Raw genomic sequence first — 24,216 nt, forward strand, 5'->3', positions numbered from 1 at the left:
ATTACAGACCTTCTAGAGCAGATGCCGCGAAAACTATACAATTTATAGAAAAACTTGTCTATCTCATCTGTAGCAAATTGAATATGCTTTTTTTGGTTCAAAGTAGTCATGTCACTAGGACGCATAGTTTCCGAGGATTAAGCGAAAAACCGAAAAGTGGCACCTTTAAACCCCCCTCTCCCCGCCGGCTCAAGGGCTATGGGCGGGGACTTTTGCTATGTTCACCTCCTAACTAGTCTAAATAAAGTCCTGAAGTCAGTAATTGTGTTCTACAGTTTTCCATCTATAATGCTTTATTGACTGGACTATTTTCCTACTGTTATAACAACTTTCTTTTAAAATATACGCCACTATGAACATGGATTAAACTAACGCATATGTAATTTTGCACATCATAGCTGTAATCAGCGAACAAACTGAAACACAATAAGCGACATCACGACACGTTGTTAGGTTTAACAATGAAATTACGACAAACTTTATAATTAATCTTTTATTATTAAAAAATAATATAAATATTAAGCATCGTAGACATCACTATCACAATACCGGTTGCTTTTAAAAGCGTAGATCATTTCACTGAACTACTCAACTACTTTGAAAAATTATATATTTTGTCTTTTTTAATTTATGTAGTTAAGTATTTCAGTGAAATCATGTTACTAAAACATAGAATGAAACAAAGTGAATTATATAAGCCGTCACAGATACGATAAAGTACATAAGTTTGCAGTAAATGGCACCTCACTAATATTTATAAAGATCACAACAACAATTTCCATCTACATAACCTTTTTAAACATCTATAACATTCCTACTCGTGCAATACTAGGCAACTACTACGCGTATCGATTGTGTCGAAGTAAATAAAGAAAAATATAAATCTTATATTTGTAATAATAATACACAAAGCAGTATAAAAGAAAAAGTATCAAAAATAGATACGAGTAATAATCGCCTATGCCTTTGAAAGAACAACTAAACTACTAATACATATAATTAAATAATGACTCAACATAACACTATATCTGATGTATAAATATGCCAAAATAATACCAACATTATTAAAATAGACATTAAATGTTCAAAATCTATGCATATACTATAATTTGCATAATAAATATAAAATGTGTGATAATTTGGTTTGAAATGGCTGATTTAAATGCCAATTTGTTCCCGATTATGAATTATTGGCAAAAACAAAATGAGACTTGGTGATAGATAAATGCTTGGCCAATATTGTATGAATGATGAAAATTTGTATGAACTAATCAGTGCTCTTCCATCATGCAATGTAAATACTTGCACTTTGGACGATGAATTTCCAGGTGAATGATTTAAAAACGTGTCCCATCAATGCAGAAGCCAAAACGTATGTAAACCCCCTCCAAAACCAACACACTGATTCTATTTCCGTAAGTAGGTATAACTCGTTTTGACCAAATATTAATTTGATTCAAGTTCCTGGAATGACAAATTTTAAATGCAATCTAGAATACGAAAGTTACGCCTAATAATTTCTGTACTTCAAACATTACAAAATGTACTAAGTATAAAATTATACATACACATTCAAACATATAAGTGTAAGTTAGGAAGTGGAAATTAAATTACTTGAGAATACTCGTAAATTGTATCAAAGTATAGAAATAGTAAGGTCACTTTGGATCTAAATACCTACAGTCATTGCACATGCATTCATGCACCAGAATACAGTAACAAAAATAACATTTATAACAATTTATTATAGAAATACTTCTATTTAGATTTTGGTATTTATATATTTAATATGACTCTTATTCTACAGAGTAAACTAAAATTATTATGTCAATATCAACTTATGACTTGTACCTATCTTAAAATATACTAATACTAATTTTATATATGACTATACAGAGCACGTCTGTGTGCGTTTTGCTCCTGAAGTTCAAGTTACCGGTATAAGGTACAGAGTGGCAGAAACTTTAACCATGAACACAAATTACTGACACAAACTGGATATCTTTGTATATTTCTGCTATAATGAAAAACAGCACAAATTTTTTGTTGTTACAAAATAGCTCTTATCACAACTGCGTTAGATGCCACATGTTTTAGCTTTATTATGTCGTGAAAACAATCAATTTTTCCGTAATAATACCAAAGTAACTTACATGTGGCTATTTTAGAGGTTTCTCGAAAAGTTGATTTTATTTATAAGCTTGATCTTACAAATAATAAAAATATTATCATCCCTCCCAATAGTGATATTTCCAAGAAGGTATTCTACTAGGTTTGACCCCAGAAATGTGATTTTAAGTTCTTGCCAATCTGCCCCTTACACGCTGTATGTTGCTATATCTAGTTACTAGCCAGTAAATCAAAATCGTATATCAGTCAAAATACTTTGCTAAGTAAAGCACATCGCAAAAAACATACTTCAATGTATTACTAATCACCAATATCAAATTGTTCAACGAATAAAGTGGAGTCTCGTTAACTTATAGCAACTCGACAATGTGTCGAATTATTATAATTATCAGGATTGTACTATTAATTCTGCAGCCTTCCACATAATCAGATGCCCGAATCGGAAAATGTACTGACAAGGTACACATTATGATATTCCTCGACTGCACTTTTTCTTAAATATTTTTATAATCACCAATAGTATAAATTTAATCGGAATAGACGAGTAGCAAGCTATCTTTTGCCTTTATTAAATACAAATAAAGCAGGACAAAACATATGCATGCTTTCTGCAGCAGCTTCGAGTGAACCAAACAATCACATCTTTATAAGGCACTAAATACAGACTTTCACAGGCTCGGGCTACCATAATGGGATAGTTTATTATCCACGATATTGCAAAATGATTGATCGTAAATCATAGATCCTAAGACTTCACTCGTAGTCCACTGGGGGTAGTCTATCAGTTATACCTCCAACTAGTTACTAGCCGACTATCCTCAGTAATATGGTAGTCAGTAGCGCAGCTACCCTCAATTTTTTATTTCTACAGTACACGTCTATTCTCATTTACGAGTATGGTAGCTTAATTTCCTTCAGTTTAACTTTATTCCTTTCAACAAATAGCTTACTACCCCCAGTTACCAATATGGTAGCCTTCACCAAGTCCCCTTTACTAACTTCAATCGGGCCCATTTGTTCACGCGTACTTACCGGCGACGGTGGCGCTGCTGTATCCTTTGGCGACTCGTAGGAAGGCGCCGGGCGGCGGGAAGCGCGCGGGCGGTTGAAATAGCTCCGCGAAGCGCGCTTCGAGGTCACCGCGCATGGAGGAGCCGCGAACAGGAGGCGCCGGCGCCGCTTCAATGGACACGCCGCCGTTTATGCTCTGCGGCAGATGAAATGGTTAAGTGAATGTATGTAGTTTAAGAAGTTTTTTAGCTTTTTCGCTGTCTCTTCGTACGTCGATCTTAAAATTTATAATTAACAATGACATGTATCTGGTATACACTTCAATCGAATGGAATCTAAAATATTTTAGTCGCAACGGAATAAGCGTATTATGATAACCTTGGGGACCCAGCCACGGGCAAAAGCTTATATCTTTATAGCTTATGTTGCAAGAGATGCGATGCTGGAATTCAGTAGCTCAGGCCAGCCTAAAATATTTTAGAACACTGTGGTATTATGATAAGTCATTTATTTTTTACAATTATGCGTTAGGGTATAATTGCAGCAGTGCTTGGAACAATAACATGGGCCAGTGCTAAAGAAGCAGCTCAAAAAATCGCTTGTTCCCAACGAGACACACTCAAACGAATAAAAAAAAATTTAAAAAACCCATCCAGTCCCTTACTTGCTATCCTGTATTTTCTTACTGTAAGCTTTAGATTATTGAATTATTTGATTTTTAATGTATTTTATACATTGTTATTTGTTTCTTTATAATGAAAGCTCTTAAATCCTGATATTAAAGGTACATAATGTGTGTGAAAACTGTGAAAAGTACCAGTGTGACTCGATGGAAATTTTTTCGCTCAGTCACTCTAGGGCTATATTTCACCGGGACACCATGGCGGCGCAACCAGTTGCGCCACAGTGGTGTCCGTAAGCTACTAAACTAGACACCGTACACTAGAGCCACACGACACTGAGACAGTATCAAAATGAGACAGGTCTTCAAATAAATCTACAACTTCCTCCCAACATTTCTTTTTTAAATCGCGTCACTGGCGGCCGAGTGAGTGAGACACCATACAGCGCTATAGAAATTAGTGGTGGCGCGACCAGCGTGGCGGCGCAACCAGTAACATTCTGCGCACGCGTCCGAGTTGGTTGCGCCGCCAAATTGGTTGCGCAACCAAACGGACACCAGGTGAGTAACTCTCTATAGAGCTGTATACATATTGTTGGTAGCGGCGACTGGTTGCGCCGCCATGGTGTCCCGGTGAAATATAGCCCTTACTCTAGGCTAAAGCCTGGTCCGTGAGCACGTAGAATTTTGTCCAATGACCCCAAGCTACCTATCGTTATCGCTCGCGCGTAATTATGTTGCTGTCGCGGTCGCACAATCACTGCGGGCGCCCGTCGCACAGTCGCGACAGCAATATAATTACGCGCGAGCGATAAGGATGGGTAGCTAGGGGTCATTGGACAAAATTCTACGTGCTCGGCGACCAGACTATAGTATAATTGACATACCTAGTTGTAGTTTGAAACAATAACATAGACCAGTGCTGTGAAAAAACGGCTAAAAAACATCAGTCACTCGTTAGCCTAGCTAGTCTGTTCAGTTAGTTCACTAATGATTGCATAAAAAAAATCATTAAATGTATGACGGATTGTAAATGATTGGATTATAAAATGAATGGATTATAAAATGATGTGACGTGAGGTGCCAAACTGCGGAAAATGGCGGAGGAAATACATGATTTAGCATGAATTATCATGAATAATATTAACTACTTATTTACCTCTCAGTGTCTTCAGGCAACTTAAAAAAGTACATTCTGTGTTTTTATTATTATTTAGGCAGTTAAATACTGCACAGTATTTAGTACACCATTTTCTTTATTTTTTTCCATCATACACAAGAATACGCGTGCGTGAGTCAATGTTCGCTCGTATGTGAGGCCTTGTCGAATAGTATCCTGTAGGTGGGCCATCGTGCGTGTTTTGTTTTCGATGTAAACTCGCGGAGATGAACAGGCCTGGTAGTACTTATTATTATTCTGTGGATGTACTCACGTTCTGCCTGTGGTGCGGCGGCGGCGGCGGCGGGGCGGCGAGCGAGGCGTGTCGCGCGGGCGGCGGCGGCGGCGCGGCGGTGGGCGGCGGCGGCGGGCACACGCCCGGCGGCCGCAGCCCGCGCGGTGCTCGCAGCGTGCCTGTAAAGATACGCGAGTCCGTATTATGAAACAACGCTCAAAAGTAGATACAATCTGTCATAAATACCGTCTAGTGATCTCAGAATGTCCAATTTGCAAAATGTCAAGTGGTACCAAAATGTCGTGAACGTCAGAATGGCGGGTGTATGATCATAGAAATTAACAAAATAAATACGATTAATTAATACCTGAGGTGTACCTTTAGTTATTTATTTTGTACTTCCCTAAGATGGGAGCAATTACGATTGAAAAATGAGCCGTGACATTTACAGGAGGGCGCTACTATCAATACTAACTTTTTGATTTTAGCAAATTAATGGCATTGGCAAATGCAAAAGTGTGCGTGACATAAAAAACAGACTTAAAAAATACTACGGTATGTATTATCTGTGTCAGTATCAACTTTCTACTTGTTATAAGAAATGGTGGCCATCAAAAAATGGTGGACATCAAATTTTTCGTATCGATTTTCTCGGTAATTATTCGTCGCATTTGGTTTATAATAATATATTTGTGAGGTACATCTGAGGTACTAAATAATGATAAATATAAGAAAACCATAACTTACCTGTTTCTTCTGTCTTCAGCATACACCCGCCAACCTGATATCAGGTTGGCGGCTCATTTTGTAATTGTAATTGTTCCCGTTTTAGGGAGGTACAAAATTAATAACTAAAGGTACACCAAGGTACATCTCAGGTATTAAAAATTTATATTTATATTATTCAATTCTGTGACCATACACCCGCCATTCTGACGTTCACAAAATGTCAGTCTTAAAATGTTCACTGCTGGACAAACCCCCCTCAAGGATTTACAGAACGACCGGTCCTACGTTGCCCGTATCCAGGCATCATCCGTCTTGTATTTAGTCGAAAATATTGAAATTAAACCAATCATGAGCCCGGGAAAATGGCCTAACTACACTCGCTGATCGTGTCATCATCATCATCATCATTTCAGCCACAGGACGTCAACTGCTGAACATAGGCCTCCCCCAATGCTTTCCATGTTGTTCGATTGGTAGCGGCCTGCGTCCAGCGCTTCCCTGCTACCTTTACGATGTCAAAATACCACGCTGATCGTGTGTCGACGCCTATTTACCTGGGAGTCTAACCCACTAAACACGCGGTATGTTTCCGCTATCGTCGAGAGAAAGTTGAATAAGGTTTAGTTGCAGCCATTATGTCATTTATGTTTGTAATGCCACTTACCAAAATGCGAGGCGGGGTTCTTGGTGCCAATGGGCGGATTAGACGGCATGGGCGGCAGATTTGGACGCCCGCCGCTCTGTGGCGAGGGAGGAGACACCGGCGGCGACCTGTAAACAGCATATGAAATTATGACGTGGTAGGCGTTTAGGGGGCGTCCATAAATTACGTGAGACTTTTAGGGGGGGGAGGGGGTCAACAAAAACCTCACTAAATCTCACGTGGGGGAGAGGGGGGGTCTCAGGAAATATCACATAATTTTTTCCGCAAGAAATAGAGAAATAGAGTTTGCCAGAAAACTGGGTTTAAATCTTTAGTTAAAAAAATTGGGTAAGTGCGTGTCGTGACACGCGCAGTGTAGGGTTCCGTAGTTGTCCGTCGTTAACAAAATATATTTCAGAAGCAAGCAATTACTTTATCTAAAGTCGCTTTTAATATTTTCTTCTAAGGAATTTTTATTAGATATGAAATTTTATAATACATGAGTTAAATGACTATTACTCTTAAACTAACTTACCTACCCTAACCGTTAGTTTTCTTGAAAGTTCATAAAAAGCAGTATTATTATGAATTTTTCCAGATTTTTCAAGCCAACAGTCTAGTTTTTAGAGGGGGGACGCCCTGCTCGAACAAAAATTGGCACTTTAAACTTTAATAGTTTGCAAACGGATCCCTAAATCGAAAAATAGTCTTTGAAACCCCCAAGTCATCCAACGATATCCTACACGATAGTGTAGAAGATGAAAAAAATTCATCCCCACTTTACATGTACCCTAAAAAAATGTATTTTCAAAATTTTATTCTACCGTTTTGTCGGCGTGATTAATATACATACCTCCACAAAATTACAGCTCTCGGACAGACAGACATATCGAAACTATAAGGGTTCCTTGTCAGGACTATGTACTACTAAATTATATTTTCTATGATGATAATGACATTTTATTCTATACATTCTAAACAAATAAAACTAACAATGCTTCCGTCTGCATGTGTGAATACTAAAATGCAGAATAAATGACGAAATTAAGAAAATTTTTGGATTTTTTTAATATCACGTGAGATTAGGGGGTGGGGGAGGGGGTCAGGCAAAATCTCACCAAATCTCACCAAGGGGGGCGTGGGGGTTGAAAAATAGCCAAAATTGTCTCACGTAATTTATGGACGCCCCCTTAGGAGAATATTGTACAGTTCATGAGACCTGAGCTTTGCATTCGTGGGAGTGCACATGTATAGTGTAGCTGTGACAGTTAATATTACCGCTTTTTGGCAATCGGTCTTAACTGAAGCATAGGAAGTCCGCTGCGCATCTGTCACGCAGGGTGCCGTAGGTCCGGTGTGTCACTCGAGGGCGCTCTAATAGGTCTCTTCACCAAGTAACTACTGATCCAGTGACATCTAAACTCACCTAGGCATTCTCATACTTTGCGTCCTAGCCGCGCCCTTCTCATTGATGATAAGTTTCTTGGGCGCGCGTCTGGGGCGGGCGGCTTGGGCGCCACGTGCGGCTTGCCGTGGCTCACCCGAGGGCACTCTAATAGGTCTCTTCACCAAGTAACTACTGATCCAGTGACATCTAAACTCACCTAGGCACTCTCATGCTCTGCCTTTGCGCCGCGCCCTTGCCGTTGATGATAAGTTTCTTGGGGAACAGTGAGGGGCGGGCGACTTGTCGTGGTTCACTCGAGGGCACTCTAATAAGTCCCTTTATCAAGTAACAACTTATTCAATGACATCTAAATGATGATGAGCTTCTTGGGCGGGCGGCTTGGGCGCCACGTGCGGCTTGCCGTGGGACACCCGAGGGCACTCTAATAGGTCCCTTTATCAAGTAACAACTGATCCAGTGACATCTAAACTAAACTCACCTACGCATTCTTATGCTCTGCCTTTGCGCCGCACCCTTCCCGTTGATGATCAGTTTCTTGGGGAACAGTGAAAGGCGGGCAGCTTGCCGTGGTTCACTCAAGGACGCTCTAATAAGTCTCTTCACCAAGTAACTACTGATCCAGTGACATCTAAACTCACCTAGGCATTCTCATACTTTGCGTCCTAGCCGCGCCCTTCCCATTGATGATCAGTTTCTTGGGCGGCGGCGAAGGGCGCGCGTCTGGGGCGGGCGGCTTGGGCGCCACGTGCGGCTTGCCGTGGCTCACCCGAGGGCACTCTAATAGGTCTCTTCACCAAGTAACAACTCATCCAGTGACATATAAACTCACCTAGGCACTCTCATGCTCTGCCTTTGCGCCGCGCTCTTGCCGTTGATGATAAGTTTCTTGGGGAACAGTGAGGGGCGGGCGACTTGTCGTGGTTCACTCGAGAGCACTCTAATAGGTCTCTTTATCGAGTAACAACTCATTCAGTGACATCTAAACTCACCTAGGCATTCTCATGCTCTGCCTTTGCGCCGCGCCCTTGCCGTTGATGATAAGTTTCTTGGGGAACAGTGAGGGGCGGGCGACTTGTCGTGGTTCACTCGAGGGCGCTCTAATAGGTCTCTTCACCAAGTAACTACTGATCCAGTGACATCTAAACTCACCTAGGCACTCTCATACTTTGCGTCCTAGCCGCGCCCTTCCCATTGATGATAAGTTTCTGGGGCGGGCGGCTTGGGCGCCACGTGCGGCTTGCCGTGGCTCACCCGAGGGCACTCTAATAGGTCTCTTCACCAAGTAACAACTGATCCAGTGACATCTAAACTCACCTAGGCACTCTCATGCTCTGCCTTTGCGCCGCACCCTTGCCGTTGATGATAAGTTTCTTGGGGAACAGTGATGGGCGGGCCACTTGTCGTGGTTCACTCAAGGGCGCTCTAATAAGTCTCTTTATCAAGAAACAACTCATCCAGTGACATCTAAACTCACCTAGGCATTCTCATACTTTGCGTCCTAGCCGCGCCCTTCCCATTGATGATAAGTTTCTTGGGCGGCGGCGAAGGGCGCGCGTCTGGGGCGGGCGGCTTGGGCGCCACGTGCGGCTTGCCGTGGGACACCCGAGGGCACTCTAATAGGTCTCTTCACCAAGTAACAACTCATCCAGTGACTTCCAGTCACTCTTTTAGCGGAGTTTTGGGCTGATGGGCACTGGGGGTGCCACGTGCGGCGTGCCGTGGCTCACCCGAGGGCACTCTAATAGGTCTCTTCACCAAGTAACAACTCATCCAGTGACATCTAAACTCACCTAGGCATTCTCATACTTTGCGTCCTGGCCGCGCCCTTGCCGTTGATAATAAGTTTCTTGGGCGGCGGCGAAGGGCGCGCGTCTGGGGCGGGCGGCTTGGGCGCCACGTGCGGCTTGCCGTGGGACACCCGAGGGCGCTCCGATAGGTCCGATGTGGATAATGAGGCGGCTGGGGCGGGCGTGGGCGGCGCTGATGATAGCGAGGTCATGCTGCCGCCTGTAAGGACATGTTTGGTCTTAGTATAGCTGAGAAGAGCGCTTGTGGTTTGCGTCCCGAAGGAAAGGGGTCATATTGTTTATGAATGTGATCGTTTCCACTAAAAGACATTGCTACACAATCACAAAGGCCCCATAGATTGCCACAAATATTTTTAGTGTTGTACTTCCAATACTTCCATAATCTGTTTAGTAACTGATTATTATTTTCAAAAAACCGCAACAAACAAATTGAACATGTAACTATTCAGAGGATTATTTATTTATACGTGATCAAAAGAAACTAAAATAATAATTTAACTGAAGTCCACTTTGATCACCCAGGTCATCTTATCCATGAGTGATCAAAGGACACCAAATTGTTGCTTGGAGTCCACTTTGATCACCTGGGTGATCAAAGCCATGTGATCAAAGTGGAATAGACCAACGATAGTTACCCAGCGAGCCCTGTCCCGCGGGATGCAGCGCGCTTTTGTTCCGCTGTAGGGTAGTCGCGACATGTGTCGGCAGCGCTTGTTCCGCTGTCTGCTGCTGCAAGTTATTGATCCGGTCGGAGATTGAACCCGTCGTCAGAACAGAGTCTGATGAGCTCTGTAACAAGAAACGGGGACATGTTAAAACAGCAGTGCTCAACCTCAGGCCCGCGAAAAAATTTTAAGTGGCCCGCGCAAGTATGGTTTGATCTTAATAATTGTAGTTTCAAGGCAGGGTACTCACCTGCCATGTAGCATGTAACGTAACCAACCTTCAAGTGAGTATGGCTCGTCCACGGTCATCTGGCTGCGAGCTCCTGAATCCTACTGCGAGCCGCCTTTGTGCTCGCAGTGATACCGCCACTCGGCGGGCCGCTACGATCTCCCTTCGAACCACGCGCGAGCAGCTCGCAGCGGGCTCGTGCCTATGTACTCACTTGATACAGTATCTGATACATTACATGCTACACGGCTAGGTAAGTATCCTGCTTTATTGCGCTTGTCCTGAGATTAACTGAAATAGGAAATGTAAGTGGCCCGTCGTTAACGACTGAATCCACCGTTTGGCCCGACTCTTCAAAAGGTTGAGCAGCTTTGTGTGAAAGTTAAAACATCAAACCAAATCAAAACCTACACTTTAATTTCCCCCGGCTTTTGCTCGCTGTTTGTTTTTCTGACTTTGACTCCTATTATCAAGGAAGTAAAAGTTATCTTGTTTTTCTTTCAACCATTCCTTTATTTAAGCTTTTAATAACATGTAAATTGCAAAAACAAACGTAACGAAGAAAATCATACAAATTCTTAGTTAATTAATATTATTTCATTAATCGGGTTAAGATAATATTTATACAAGAAGGAAACAAATAACTTGTAAGCAAATAAGGAAATTCAAAGGAGCTCAAAATAAACAATTTATACATAAGAAGTATGATAGACATTGCAAATAATTATGTACATATTTGCATATAAACCGCATTGAATAAGGACAAATAATAACTTATTATATTTGGATATTTTGTCATTACAATGGACATTAATTAAAGTAATTGGCTGCTTATCATATTCTATTAGTTGCATTATTTTATATAGTTCTTGTTTCTCATTCTATCAATAGAACACACATAAATGAATTAAACATGAGAGACTAGCTTTAACTTTGAGATGGTTTAGAAAAAAATCTGCTTAGGCACATGTTTTGTCATGGGCGTACTCAGCTTCTGGCCTAACCACGATCGACTGGACTAATAGACTTGATCTACATCGACCGGTTGGCCACCCCTGTTTTAGGTCAAATAGGCGGGGAGCTGCCCTCAAACCTGGGTACGCCCATGTCCTTTGTTGTATTTTCTTGTTAAATTAAACTACTCGGTAACATTTCACTTTTAATATAAAAGAAAAAACGTAAACAAATAAACAATCAATGAATATTAAAGGCAGCGATACCGCATGAGTCAAGCGGTCATCAGGAAGGGAGTGCCGATATAAACAATTAAGTGCGTAATTGTCCCTTATTACAAGGAAACAAAGTGTGGTTTCCGATGATTCACTTATTCTAATACATTTGCGTAAGGCCAGTGACAATATTGACTCATAGTCATACATCGTCAATACAGGTAAGTTCAGTATGTTCGTGATATTTATTTAACAAATGTAAAATTATGGCAAAAAGTAATTAAATCACAACAAGTCGAAATTTTCAATTTCCAGCAAACGCTAAGTGATTGACAAAAGACAATAAACCACAAAAAGAAGCTACCTTCTACAATACTTTATGGGGTAAAATGTAAAATTATTTAAGTAAGTTATACAGCTAATATTTTCTCTGTATATGGTGAAATCGATGCTATAAGACTAATTAAGTATGCATCGGCTACATAATTCATCGAAAGCTATGCTCGAAACTTGGAACTTTCTTGTCACTGTTTCTAGTTTACCATAAACTTAATTAATACACTCACTTAACTCTAATTATTAATCATAATTTAAGGCCCCTACTACAGTCTATACTATAAGGTAATGCCACAAAAATAAGTCAGCTCTATTAAAAAAGTGAGCCTACTGCATTATATTATAATCATCATCTTATGAGTCAGTCAAATGACCCTTACTCTTACTGCATCCACAAGCGGAAGGTGAGTAGCCCTCCTAACCCAGTTATTTCAGAGTCAACCAAACCAAATTATAAACATAAGTAAATAGATGTGATTTTACATTTATAGCCTGTTCTTTCAATTTAAAAAAAATAGAATAGTATAGAAAAACATTTATTTGTTTAATTTAATTGTAATGACAACTTTCAAAGACTGATCTTAGGTATCATACTTAGAGGAAAACTAATTAGTATCCTTAAATCCCCACTTGCAAACTAATTAAAACATTATGTATTAATAACTACATATTAAAGGTTTTCCTTTTCTTGCCCAGTGTTAGTTCACTTTAAAGAATTTGACTAGCAAGATGGTAAAGCTAGTAAGAAGTAACCTAATCAAGATAAATTACCAATTAAAAATAATTATAACGCTATCGTCCGATAATACAAAAAATTCAAAACATTACTTGTCAGTTTATCAAACCTAGGAACAAAGCGACAAGGCAAACCAGATTTATAGTTCGTTAATGACATCATGTCTCGCTGTTTTATAAGCTTTTAATCCGCCATAATCGTTGGAACGAAATTATAATATCAAGGCCTCTGGTACTCTCTCGAGACATCTGCCTACACGAAAGTGATAAAAGCACGTAACTTTAAACGTTTACTAACTAACTTTAAACTTAAAACAATAACGCGTAGGGTTGGATGAGCCCTGTATCAAAACTTATTGTGTGCTCTTCTATTTACAAAATAAAAAGTCATCAAAAATTAAGGGGGGCCCTTTTCATCTAAAAAAAATCTGGGGCCTCTAGACATTTACCTACACTCAGGCCTATTCATTTCATTCATTCATTAAATTCAACTGGCTTAAAGCCTAATATGGGCAGCCAATCTAGAAATCCACGATCGAACAGCGCTCAGATATTCGCAGACTTGTTCATGTTTTAAATAGAAGGATCGATGCAAACCGGAGCTGTATCTAACGCCCTAAAAGTCCTCATACAATGCCTAGCAGTCTGACCTATCGTGTATTTTCGAACTCCTCCTATGTTCTTCTGATTAATTTCGTTGCGGGTCCAATGACAGTTTAACTTTCCCCCGGGACAAACTTGACCTTAATTGGTTGGGTTTTTGTGGCGGTCAAGCTGTAGATCCTGGCTACACAGGAGTTGCGAACGAGAGGTGGGAATAGTCCCGTTGATCTATCGTGTATTTAATGCGTTAAAACAAAATGTTTACTCATCCTATGCCCAGCAGTCTAGCCTGTCCTAAATCTTCATGAACGCATTTTACATACAATCACAACTGCAGCCTTCGTTTTCCCTTTACCTTGAGGTGCTGCCACTGCTTATGAATATTTAACTGTTATAGTGATTTCACAACCACATCATGGTTATTCGATAACCATTACTCAATGCTAGAAGCAATTAAACACTAACTGCTCTATTGTCCCATAATCCATGCGGCAATTCAATCTTCTGATTGATCAATAGGGTTGACAACTTCTAAGACCTTAAGTAATGTCTAAAACGTTAATAATAATGTATGTCTTTGTCTGTCTATAACAGACGCCACAGGACCGAAGGTACATCCCTATCTATCCTATCAAATTGTAATTTTATGACAAACCAAGATTAGGCTTGACCTTGTTCGGCCTGATCTAATTACTTTCCATCATGTGAGATGACTGAGATGCAGCTTCCTCGTTGTGTATAAAAAATTAATTTAGGTTAACAGTTTTCAAAAACTTAAATTAGGTACAGTATTCAAAAATAATGTGAAAAGAAATTCTCTCAGAGTTGTAAGATTCCCAAGTTTATTCGAAGCTTTTCGTGGCAACCCTGATGTCAAGTAAAACAAGTGTCTCCAAGATGATTCACTAAATCATTGACATTCAAAGCAAGACGCCATGACTAATCTATTGCCCGCCAAGTTCGAACTTCAATTTACAATAGAAACCGCGAACGACTTGATGTAATCACGAAGAACGTAGACATGGTGACTAACATTATAGCGTACTATGCAAGCCGCGTACTATCAGATCATTGGGCATTAAGGACGTAGCACACTTATCAACCCGGGAAGGGATCGTAACCGTATCAACTCGAGGCGGTCAGTATTATTTGTATGAAACTCCATACTGCACAAGTGCACACTTATCTGAAACGTAAAGTAAACACCTCACCTCGCGGTTGACGGCGCGCTAAAGGCGATAACAGCTCGCGAAAGGCGATACGGTGTTGATCCCTTTCCGAGTTGATAAGTCTGCTATGACCTTTATACGTTTGACCAAAAGATAGATATCTGCAATGACTCTTAATATGAAGGTCATAAGAGCAATGCCATGTGTCTAAAGGACATCCAAGAGTGTTTTTCTTAAGGCAAAGTGAACGCAGGAGTATGTCCTCAGCAACCCAGTAGCACTGATTTTCAAAATACATACCTATTTTGAAAATCAGTGCTTTTCTTTCATATCCTCTATCTACTGACTAGTGGGTACCAAAGAAGTATAAAAGTACGTCACTCAATGATCAATGAATAAATAGTATTGTTTTGATCCCCTGAAAACAACATGATTGTGTTTTATCACCTGAGGATTTATACGCATTTTTTTGCTTTTTTATCATTATCTATTCGATAGACACGCGCGATATATATCGACCGATTAGAACGTGAATAAAACTAAATTTTGAATAATTACACTCCGAATCGGTGTGCCAGGTGAAAATCTATAAATAGAGCTAGCAGTAACAGTGATAACAACCAGCTGTTGGTGAATCAAATAAACCAACCAACTTTGTATGTATTTAGCTTCCTGTATGTAATCCACGATAGCCAATAGGTATAGCAGGTGTTTTTAGGTAGATTTGACTTTTGTACGTCCCTAAAGGAAAATAGGACCTAAATAACCATTTTGGTTAAGTTTTGAACCAAATAAATATTTGTCTTTCTTTCTAAATCGATCGATAATAGTCTAATACAGACAGACATTATCGAATCAATATCGAAAATTAATGTCTACAGAAGTACAGACACCGTTTAAAAAAATTAGCGATACAATTTTTGGATTCGAAGTCTGCTTTCAATATATCTTTAATTTTATTTCCGGAATCTTGGGTGAACTTTTCGTTACAATGTAACTTCAATAACACTTTCATTTTTGAAAGTAAACATTCCGTTACTTTGTAAGGGGATTTTTACTCCTACATAGTGGCTCATTCATCGTAAATTCGAAATGCTAGAATATCATTCGAAAGAAAAACAAAATTTTCTTAATCATCTACGCCCCTTAATTCTCATGTTGTCGTTACTTTGTCAGTGGTTCATTTAATAGTATGTTTAGCAGTTAAAAGTAATAACTTAAGATATAAAGGAAATGTCCTTTAACGAAAGGCAAACATTATTTGTAAATAAAAACTAAATAAATGCATTTAGCTGTTCGAAGTTATCACTGATAAAAAGTATGCTATAGTAGGTAAGTGTGTACTTTCATTTCTGTTTCAAACTTAAACAAACTAAAAAAAGTCTTCTTTTTTGGTTACAAACATTACCCCCAGCCTCGATAGATGTTAACTGTTATTTAACTTACTATACACATTTAATATAGCCCAAATGGTAACTGTAACTTTACTCACATAACGTAGTAGCCCATTGGCAGGTATATTTAGATAAAAACAATGTTTTTGCCCAATTCTATGCTGAATTGCTGATATCTGTCTGGTTGATGATATCTGACTGCTACACAGTAAAATGGGGTCAAACGAGCACGTCCTGTAAAGTAATCAAAGTGCTAATGACGCGGCGCGTGCCAAAACCAACCGGCTGCCAAAGAGTTTTGTACCATCTGCTATTACAGCCAATATGTAGCTCTAGGCTGCACAAGGTTGGCCTACGATATTTACTGAGACTGGATTAACTTACGTTTAGTCGGTTAATAGTATAGTTTTTTGCTTGATTGTTTTATTTAGCTGTCAAGCTAGATAGAGATTATACAAATCTATACTTTCACATTTCCAAAGGTTTTATACAGGGTGTTAGGTAAATGGGTATATGAGCCGACACTAGCCCATGTTAACATGGTCATATAAATGATATGGAGAAGTCAGAAAATTGATATCTTCATTTTAATTATATTAACAAGGGACCATGTTAACAAGGGCTAGTGTCGGCTCATATACCCATTTACCTAACACCCTGTATAATAGACCTTTTGTAAGTCTAAATACCTCCTTTCAGTGCAAAAATATTTTAATAGGTACCCAACTTTCCAGGTTAGTTCTTACTTAGTAAACGGCTAATAATTTATGGTTTCCTCCTTGATAAATGAATCACGTATAATAATTAATGAGAATAAGTAAAGAATAGAAACTATTATTCATAGAAGATTAATAATGCCTCGAGGACAATACGTCGTGCGTGCGTCAATTCCCGTGATATCCTGTGGGTTACGCGGCGGTAAACCCAACCGTAGGTAAATATAATACATTGTCAGTCGCACAATGCAAATTCGTTGTATCCGCAATAAAATAATACGATATATGGCAACATCAGCTGAATGCATTGATATCTGCACGCATAACAAGTCAGAAATGATAATAATAGTCAAACCAATCTTTGCAAAATGTTGTATTGTATTCTACAAGACTGTTGAATAGATGTATCATTGGATATATTACAGACAATGTTTAGTGTGAAAAGTGTGAGATAGCGCAATGACTCATTTAGTTCGTTAGATAAGAGATAACACTAAATATACCTAACAGAAAATCTTCAGTTTTGCTTCAAACCAAACAATGCTATACTGCACCATTTGCACCCTATTGATTCCCATAAGTTTATATAATTTCGGTGAAAGATCTCATGATACGGGCGTAACGATTTCTTATTCGCGATTTCGTGTACAGACAACGCCATCTTTTGGTGGTGCGGGAGAACACTTAACTTGCAAGTGATAATGTAGATCAATAATTTATATTATTATTATGGTCACATGAGAAGAACTGAGTTTAAATGTAAAATAACAGTGAAACGCAACTCACCCTAAAATAATATCTTCTAAACTGTATTTCCTCGTCGTCCATTGTTACAATAACGAAAATGCAACAAAATAGATCGCAAAAAATACACCCAAAACAATTATTAACTGATAGTGATTCTCGCTACAGACCAGCGGATAATACTATCAGATAAACACTTGACATGGCAATGGATAGCAGATATCGACAAGTACATGAAATGATTTGATAAAAAGAAAATTAAGAATAGGAACTTTTAAATATGTACATATATTTGCTGCGGCTGATCACCAATTCGTTCCAATCTATGCAGTTCATTATAAGTATGTGATAGTTATAACTTAGTAAGAAACCACATATAACTGAAAATACGTAGGTGTACGAGTATTCTTGAACAAAGAAACTCATTTTTTTTAGATTTGAAGGTGTAATTTAGTTCTACATTTGAAGTCGTAGATAAAGCTAATGATAAAACATTTTAACACAATAGATAAATTAATAAGTGGCTGATATCAGGCATTTCCCGATTGTAGCACACTTTGTAATCGGAACAACAGGACCAGAATCAATATTACCTTTATATTTGATTTCTCTGACCAGGGTCTGATATTTAGAGCGTAAAAATGAGTCATCCTTTTAATTCGCCAAAAATATAGCACTGCATAAGAATGTGAGATTTCCAATTGAAAGGCGTGATTACTCGGTAATGTACATTTACAAAACGATGTTGCCATTCCGACGCAACATCAGCCTACAGTATTTTTCCGAATAACACGGCAATAAAATTCGGGTCTCATCCACCCACCAGCTTTCGCAACACGTTGCCCAGCTTACCAACTACGAACGAGTGCATCTGTTGAAATAAGCGATATCCACTGCACCGATGGGAGTTTGTTTAAGTTATTCTCAGTCAACACATCGGGCAAGGTTAATCTAAATAAAAAGATACCAAAACGGCCCATATCCACCCACGGAGATACCGCGAAGGCGCACGTGGACGTTTATCCCCTCTAAGGATATTTTTACCTTTTACCACTGTTCGTGGGAGTCATCTTTTATTTTTACGGAAGTATTGTGTCAATGGTTATTTATAAATGCTTAGTTAGACTATCAGAATGTGACCGAGGTCCGAGGTACGCAATCGTAATGCATAGCACAGTTACTGAACCAAGTAATTTGATGATAGCAACGGGAATTTGCAATCAAGTACAGCGTAATGTTAACACAGCTATAATGGTACAAAAACAAGAAAATTATTACTGGAGAGTACACACTATGCCGGTTATATTGATTACTAGCGAACGCCCGCGTCTTTGTTCGTACCAATATTGTCTCCAAAAACTTTTTACTTTTACTTCACTCCTTTAGCAATAGCTTCGAAAAATCCCTTCAAATATTCCTCCTAGCATAGGTATGATCCTAAAGGAAGCAAAAATCCACAGGCAGTGAGTTCTCAGATAGTAAAATCACGGTCCGTCTGTCACACACTGTGATATCAATTAAAGAACAGAATAAACGTAATTGATTTGCTCTTGTTGCCGTTGGCCTAATTAAGTTAGTTAATTAATGACCAGGGTCAGTTGATAGAAGATTGTCATATAGCACAGATACATCGACTTCGGTCCACCTGTTCTTGTGTACTAGAGATGAAACGGATAGTTGTTTGGCCGGACACCGGATACCGGATATCCGGCCAGCTGCTAGGCCGGATAGCCGGATATCCGGCGGCCGGATAGTTGGCCCATTGTCTCGTTGCATGTCGTGACGAGTTTAGCGCCGCACAAGTGCTTCGAACGCGATCAGTGGGTCTAATAGCAGGCCTGTTCATCTCCGCGAGTTTACATCGAAAACAAAACACGCACGATGGCCTACCTACAGGATACTATTCAACAAGGCCTCACATACGAGCGAACATTGACTCACGCACGCGTATTCTTGTGTATGATGAAAGGAAAATAAAGAAAATGGTGTACTAAATACTGTGCAGTATTTAACTGCTTAAATAATAATAAAAACTCAGAATGTACTTTTTTAAGTTGCCTCAAGACACTGAGAGGTAAATAAGTAGTTAATATTATTCATGATAATTCATGCTAAATCATGTATTTCCTCCGCCATTTTCCGCAGTTTGGCACCTCACGTCACATCATTTTACCGAAGTCAGCCCTATGACTTCGGCGCAGTGCCGATCACTGACGTTTGTCAACAAAATGGTGCTTGACTCTTGTGACAGGCTAAATTACACCATATTGTTATTGACATTGAGCATACATTTTTTAAATACCTTCGCGAAGTAAACCTTCTGTACGTAGTACCTATTATTATTCTGTGCTAATTAGTAGACTAGACTAGTCACACTTTCCTAAAATCGAATCAGTCCGAATAAAATGTCAGATTTTGCCACTTGTCTAGGGGGCAGATCAATTTGGGCGATTTCGGTTGCCATCGTGAGTGTTCACGTGTTGAGTTCACTTGCATCATGACATCAGACCACAGATCTGTGCATCAGACCATCAGTGAACAAAAGATCGCCTATTTTATTTTATGTATTTCGACTTAACAGATACATATTTACTATTTATGTATTCGTCATTAGAGTGAATAGCCCAGAAAACGAAATTAGTTTTTTTAAAGGCCTTAATATGGCTTTTTGTAACTTTTTGGACTTTAAATAAAAGCCGTCATTATTTATAAGCCATTTTATTGATGTTTACTTCAAAGATTAATGTATTTAATTTTATTAATAGGAAATTGTCGTAGTTTTTTAATATCCGGTATCCGGCCGGATAGTGAGTTACTATCCGGTATCCGGCCGGATAGTAATATATGGCCGGATATCCGGCCAACCGGATAGTTACCGGATATCCGTTTCATCTCTATTGTGTACGCAGTAGATGGATCGGCGCCACGCTCGGTTGAATTCATTTGCACATCCAACACTCTTATCCCAACGCACTAAGGGCTAGCAATCCGATCCCAACAGTGGCGGATATAGTGCCATTGTAAATACAGCTGATGGTCAATTCATATTTTTTGTGTCAGGTGTCAGAGTGAGAATAATAATAAACATTCCTAGCGTGATAGAGACGTAATTGTTTTATCGAGGCTTGATATTCTTGATAACATTAATTGCCTAATAAGAAATCGCTTCGATCTTTATCGGTCGACGTTGCACAGGCAATTAGGCACCACCTACCAAACGGTATTTATTGATGTAGGTAAATACATAAATCACTCGAAAAGTTGCCTGCTATAGGTACTATGTATTGTCTACCTACGTGATAATCTTCTTGATAATCTTCTTTAACTCTTCTTCTTCTTCTTTGGTTTATGGCGATGAACTTGCGTTTTTTCGCCACTGCACTGAGGGCGCATAATAATATATCATGCAAAAGCAAAAAAATTACACTCACCAATGGCATCGCGGGTTTCTGCACAGGGGGTTGAGGAGGTGGTCCCCTCACTCTGATATCGCTGGGCTGCCGCCTGACGACGGGCCGTGCCGGCGGGGGCTCCCTCGGCGGCTCTCTATGGATCTCTCTAACTGGCTCTCTGGGCGACTCTCTAGGCGACTCTCTGTGGTGATCCCTAGCGGATTCTCCTCGCTCCCGTCCAGCTAGGGCTTCGGAAAGCGCCGCGGTTAGCGCCCCGACGCTTCCAGGCGGCGCGGGCATCGCCGGCCTACTCCTCTCTGGGGATGACTTCGTTGGCTGCTGCGGCGGTGGAAACCGCGGCGCATCCATCTTCGCTTGACCATTTTGTGTTGATCCTAAAATGTGACATGATGGGATGTTTGACTCAGGTACAGGTTTTATGATAAAGTAGTGGGCCAGTGGCCTTTGTTGTTATTGTTGAGAAATATGTACCTAATCTTTTTGAATTTATTGTAATCAGTTGGGGTCTAGTTTTAATTAAATTATCTAAAAATAAAAACTGTATACTTGACATAAAATAGTGATTCTTGTGTTCCTATAGTCTTTTTCACCTAAGATGATCCGTATGACGTTTCGAGTTTGAAAGATTTAGAGATGTCACATAACTAAACCATAGCGATTTATCTATCGATTTTTTTCGAAGAGTTAGTAAAACCTACTTTCAGAGAAATATTTTGTGTAGGTGTTATTTAACAAAAAACATGTTTTTTTTAATTACAAATATTATTGTAACATTTTTTTATTGATAATATTCAAATTTCATGGTTCGTGTTCAAAAAAACGATTCCTAAAAAGTACTGGTTCTGTTTCTTTAAATTAAAAACTATTAATTTATTTTCAATGCGTTTATTAAAGTCAATAATCGAAAAATATAGTTGATTTTTGTGATGTTTTTAATAACTGAGTATTCACTGCAATCGATTAATGAACCGCCGAAATAATCGATTTTATCATACAAGAAATACCCCAGCACTAAATCTATTCCGTTTCACACATTGCGTACATTAAATAAAAAATATTTTTACATCGTATTTAATTAAAGTATAATCAATAGACTCAGATTTTACTATATATTTCAAGACAAGTAGTTAATTTATTTTTATTATATTGCTAATAAAATACAAATATTTTTTCAAAAATATTCTGCATATGTAGTATGCGTAATATGGATAACCTTCAAGTGTCATACGGATCATCTTACGTGAAAAAGACTATAAATTTAAATAAACTATACCAATAAGTAGGTATTGTTGTAAAACCTTCATACTAATTAGGGGCACTTTTTAATTTGGAAAATCATTAATTTAATTGAAATACAATGATTGAATGGCTTAAATTAGGTATTGCCCAGGTTATTCTTTCAATGCAGGGGATTCATCATGATCATAAATAAACAAAATTTCCAGAGGTAAATCTAGTTGTAATGGACAACTTGTAATCAAGTAGGCAAATGTTATCATCATTATCATATCACACAGTACAATATAATGATGATAACATAAACAACATTCTTAGATTACATTAATGAATAACCATACTCAAAACAAGTTATAAAATTTATTTTATAACTAGAAATTACAAGAACTTGAATACTGTGTACACTTGTAAATATTTGTCTCCAAAAAAACATCATAAAATTCTTCAACTTTCTCAGATCAACAGTAATCTTTGCATACATTCCCACCATTATTGATGAACTAATGATGAGTATTACAAGGAATTTCTCATGTAACTTTTAACTTAAAAGGGAGATTAATTTTTGCTACATTATTTTGATCTATAACATTTACTGATAATAGTGAAAAGAATAGAAAGCAGAGAGCACAGCTTACCACCCAGTTTCCCAGTAGACCTCAGTTTTGGCATGCCCCCAGCAAACAGGCCTCCGAGTGGGAGAGCCCCACCACCATTTTGCATGGCTCCACTCCGAACTCCATTTCCAACCGGGCCACTACTTTTAGTTTCCACATTTGAAACCTTCCCAGGTATGTATGGTCCACTTTTGTCCACTGTAACAGTCTTTTTCAACCTCGCACCCTGTCTAATGGAACTCAACAAGGCACTTCTGTCGTCAGAGGAGCCTCCTTTGGACGAACCCCCGAATATAGGCGGCGGAGGCGGCCCGGGCGGAGGAGGCGGACCAGGCGGCGGCGGGGGCTTCGGTGCCATTGCGACAAACCTCACACGCTTGCACTAAATGCCCATCAGTCACAAACAACTGATATTGAAGGCAGCGATGCCAATGACTTCTCTATGCGAACAGCGATCACGACACACGACCCCTCACAGCAAGCCTCCGCGATCACACTAGCACGTGATGACAACACACACTGTTCGATACGTCACTCCCATCCATACTAATTTACATAAAATAACGAGGAACCTTGCCCTAAAAGATTAATCATTGTAGGAAATACGTAGGCACTAGAAATTGTTTTCATCGAAGACACCTCATTCCCAAGTCAGCCTAAGTTTAAAATAATATAGTAACATGTAACTAGAATAGATTTCGGTAGAAGAAAATTATAGCTTTGATAAATGCAAAGCTTCGGAAAGAATTCCACAACAAAATTACTCGAACGAGTTCACTCGACGAAATTCGTCAAAATTTTACAAATATGGCTGACCATCAGCTGTCAAAAATAACAGATAAAAAATATATTGCCATATCAAAAAATCTCACAACTAATAGTAGTTTTTCGCAAATTTGAGAGGTTCGAGAACATTCAACTGTCGACTAATAAGAGGGATGGTGTTTTTTCTCAACATTGAAAGAAATCGAATCATTTGTAAGTTTCAAGTTTCAAATATTTGAATGAGAACAAAAATGATTTCAAATGGTTATATTTATTATGAAATCTAACATTAATTAACATAAAAATTAAACCATGGACGGACACAACGTTCACCTTAATTAAACAAAATTATCATGATAGCACTTCCTCATAATTCATGCATTTGGTCAGTCTCACTAACCTCTGCTTAGAAAATAAAAACAAAATTAAATCTTGCAACTTGCTTAAAAAATACCTTCCAAGTAAAAATTCAATAATCTGAGACTCAAATAATATACTCTCTTATTTACTTGGCAAAAAAAAATCTAAAATTATTTCGAACTGGCACCTCCTACAGACATTACATCATCATGATGCATAGAAGTGTACTTCATCAAATTAGAGTCGTAACTGGCTTCACTACCACCTTGAGCTAGCAACGCGGCCTCCATGGCAGCTCTTTCAGCAGCTGCTCTCTCTTCAGC

The 24,216-nt window shown here is 38.9% G+C and overlaps 1 protein-coding gene across 1 annotated transcript; it reads right to left on the bottom strand.

Moving 5' to 3' along the window:
• Nucleotides 1-475: 475 nt before the first annotated feature.
• On the bottom strand, nucleotides 476-23,576 carry LOC135075404 (WAS/WASL-interacting protein family member 1-like). Its single transcript, XM_063969848.1, has 7 exons — nucleotides 22,790-23,576; nucleotides 20,937-21,292; nucleotides 10,381-10,534; nucleotides 9,728-9,944; nucleotides 6,551-6,657; nucleotides 5,197-5,336; nucleotides 476-3,337 (listed from the first exon to the last, which is right to left on the bottom strand). The coding sequence occupies exons 1-7, from the start codon at nucleotides 23,124-23,126 to the stop codon at nucleotides 3,149-3,151; spliced, it is 1,500 nt and encodes a 499-aa protein (XP_063825918.1). The 5' UTR covers nucleotides 23,127-23,576; the 3' UTR covers nucleotides 476-3,148.
• Between the last annotated feature and the right edge of the window lie 640 nt (nucleotides 23,577-24,216).

The sequence above is a fragment of the Ostrinia nubilalis genome, chromosome 10 (assembly GCF_963855985.1).
Source record: "Ostrinia nubilalis chromosome 10, ilOstNubi1.1, whole genome shotgun sequence".
In the NCBI taxonomy this organism is placed as follows: Eukaryota; Metazoa; Arthropoda; class Insecta; order Lepidoptera; family Crambidae; genus Ostrinia; species Ostrinia nubilalis.

Coding starts and splice junctions, on each gene's coding strand:
- LOC135075404 (XM_063969848.1), bottom strand. CDS start 23,126: ATGGCACCGAAGCCCCCGCCGCCGCCTGGTCCGCCTCCTCCGCCCGGG. Junction 21,293..22,789: donor GTCTACTGGGAAACTGGGTG/GTAAGCTGTGCT, acceptor GTCACATTTTAG/GATCAACACAAAATGGTCAA. Junction 5,337..6,550: donor GAACCCCGCCTCGCATTTTG/GTAAGTGGCATT, acceptor GTATCTTTACAG/GCACGCTGCGAGCACCGCGC.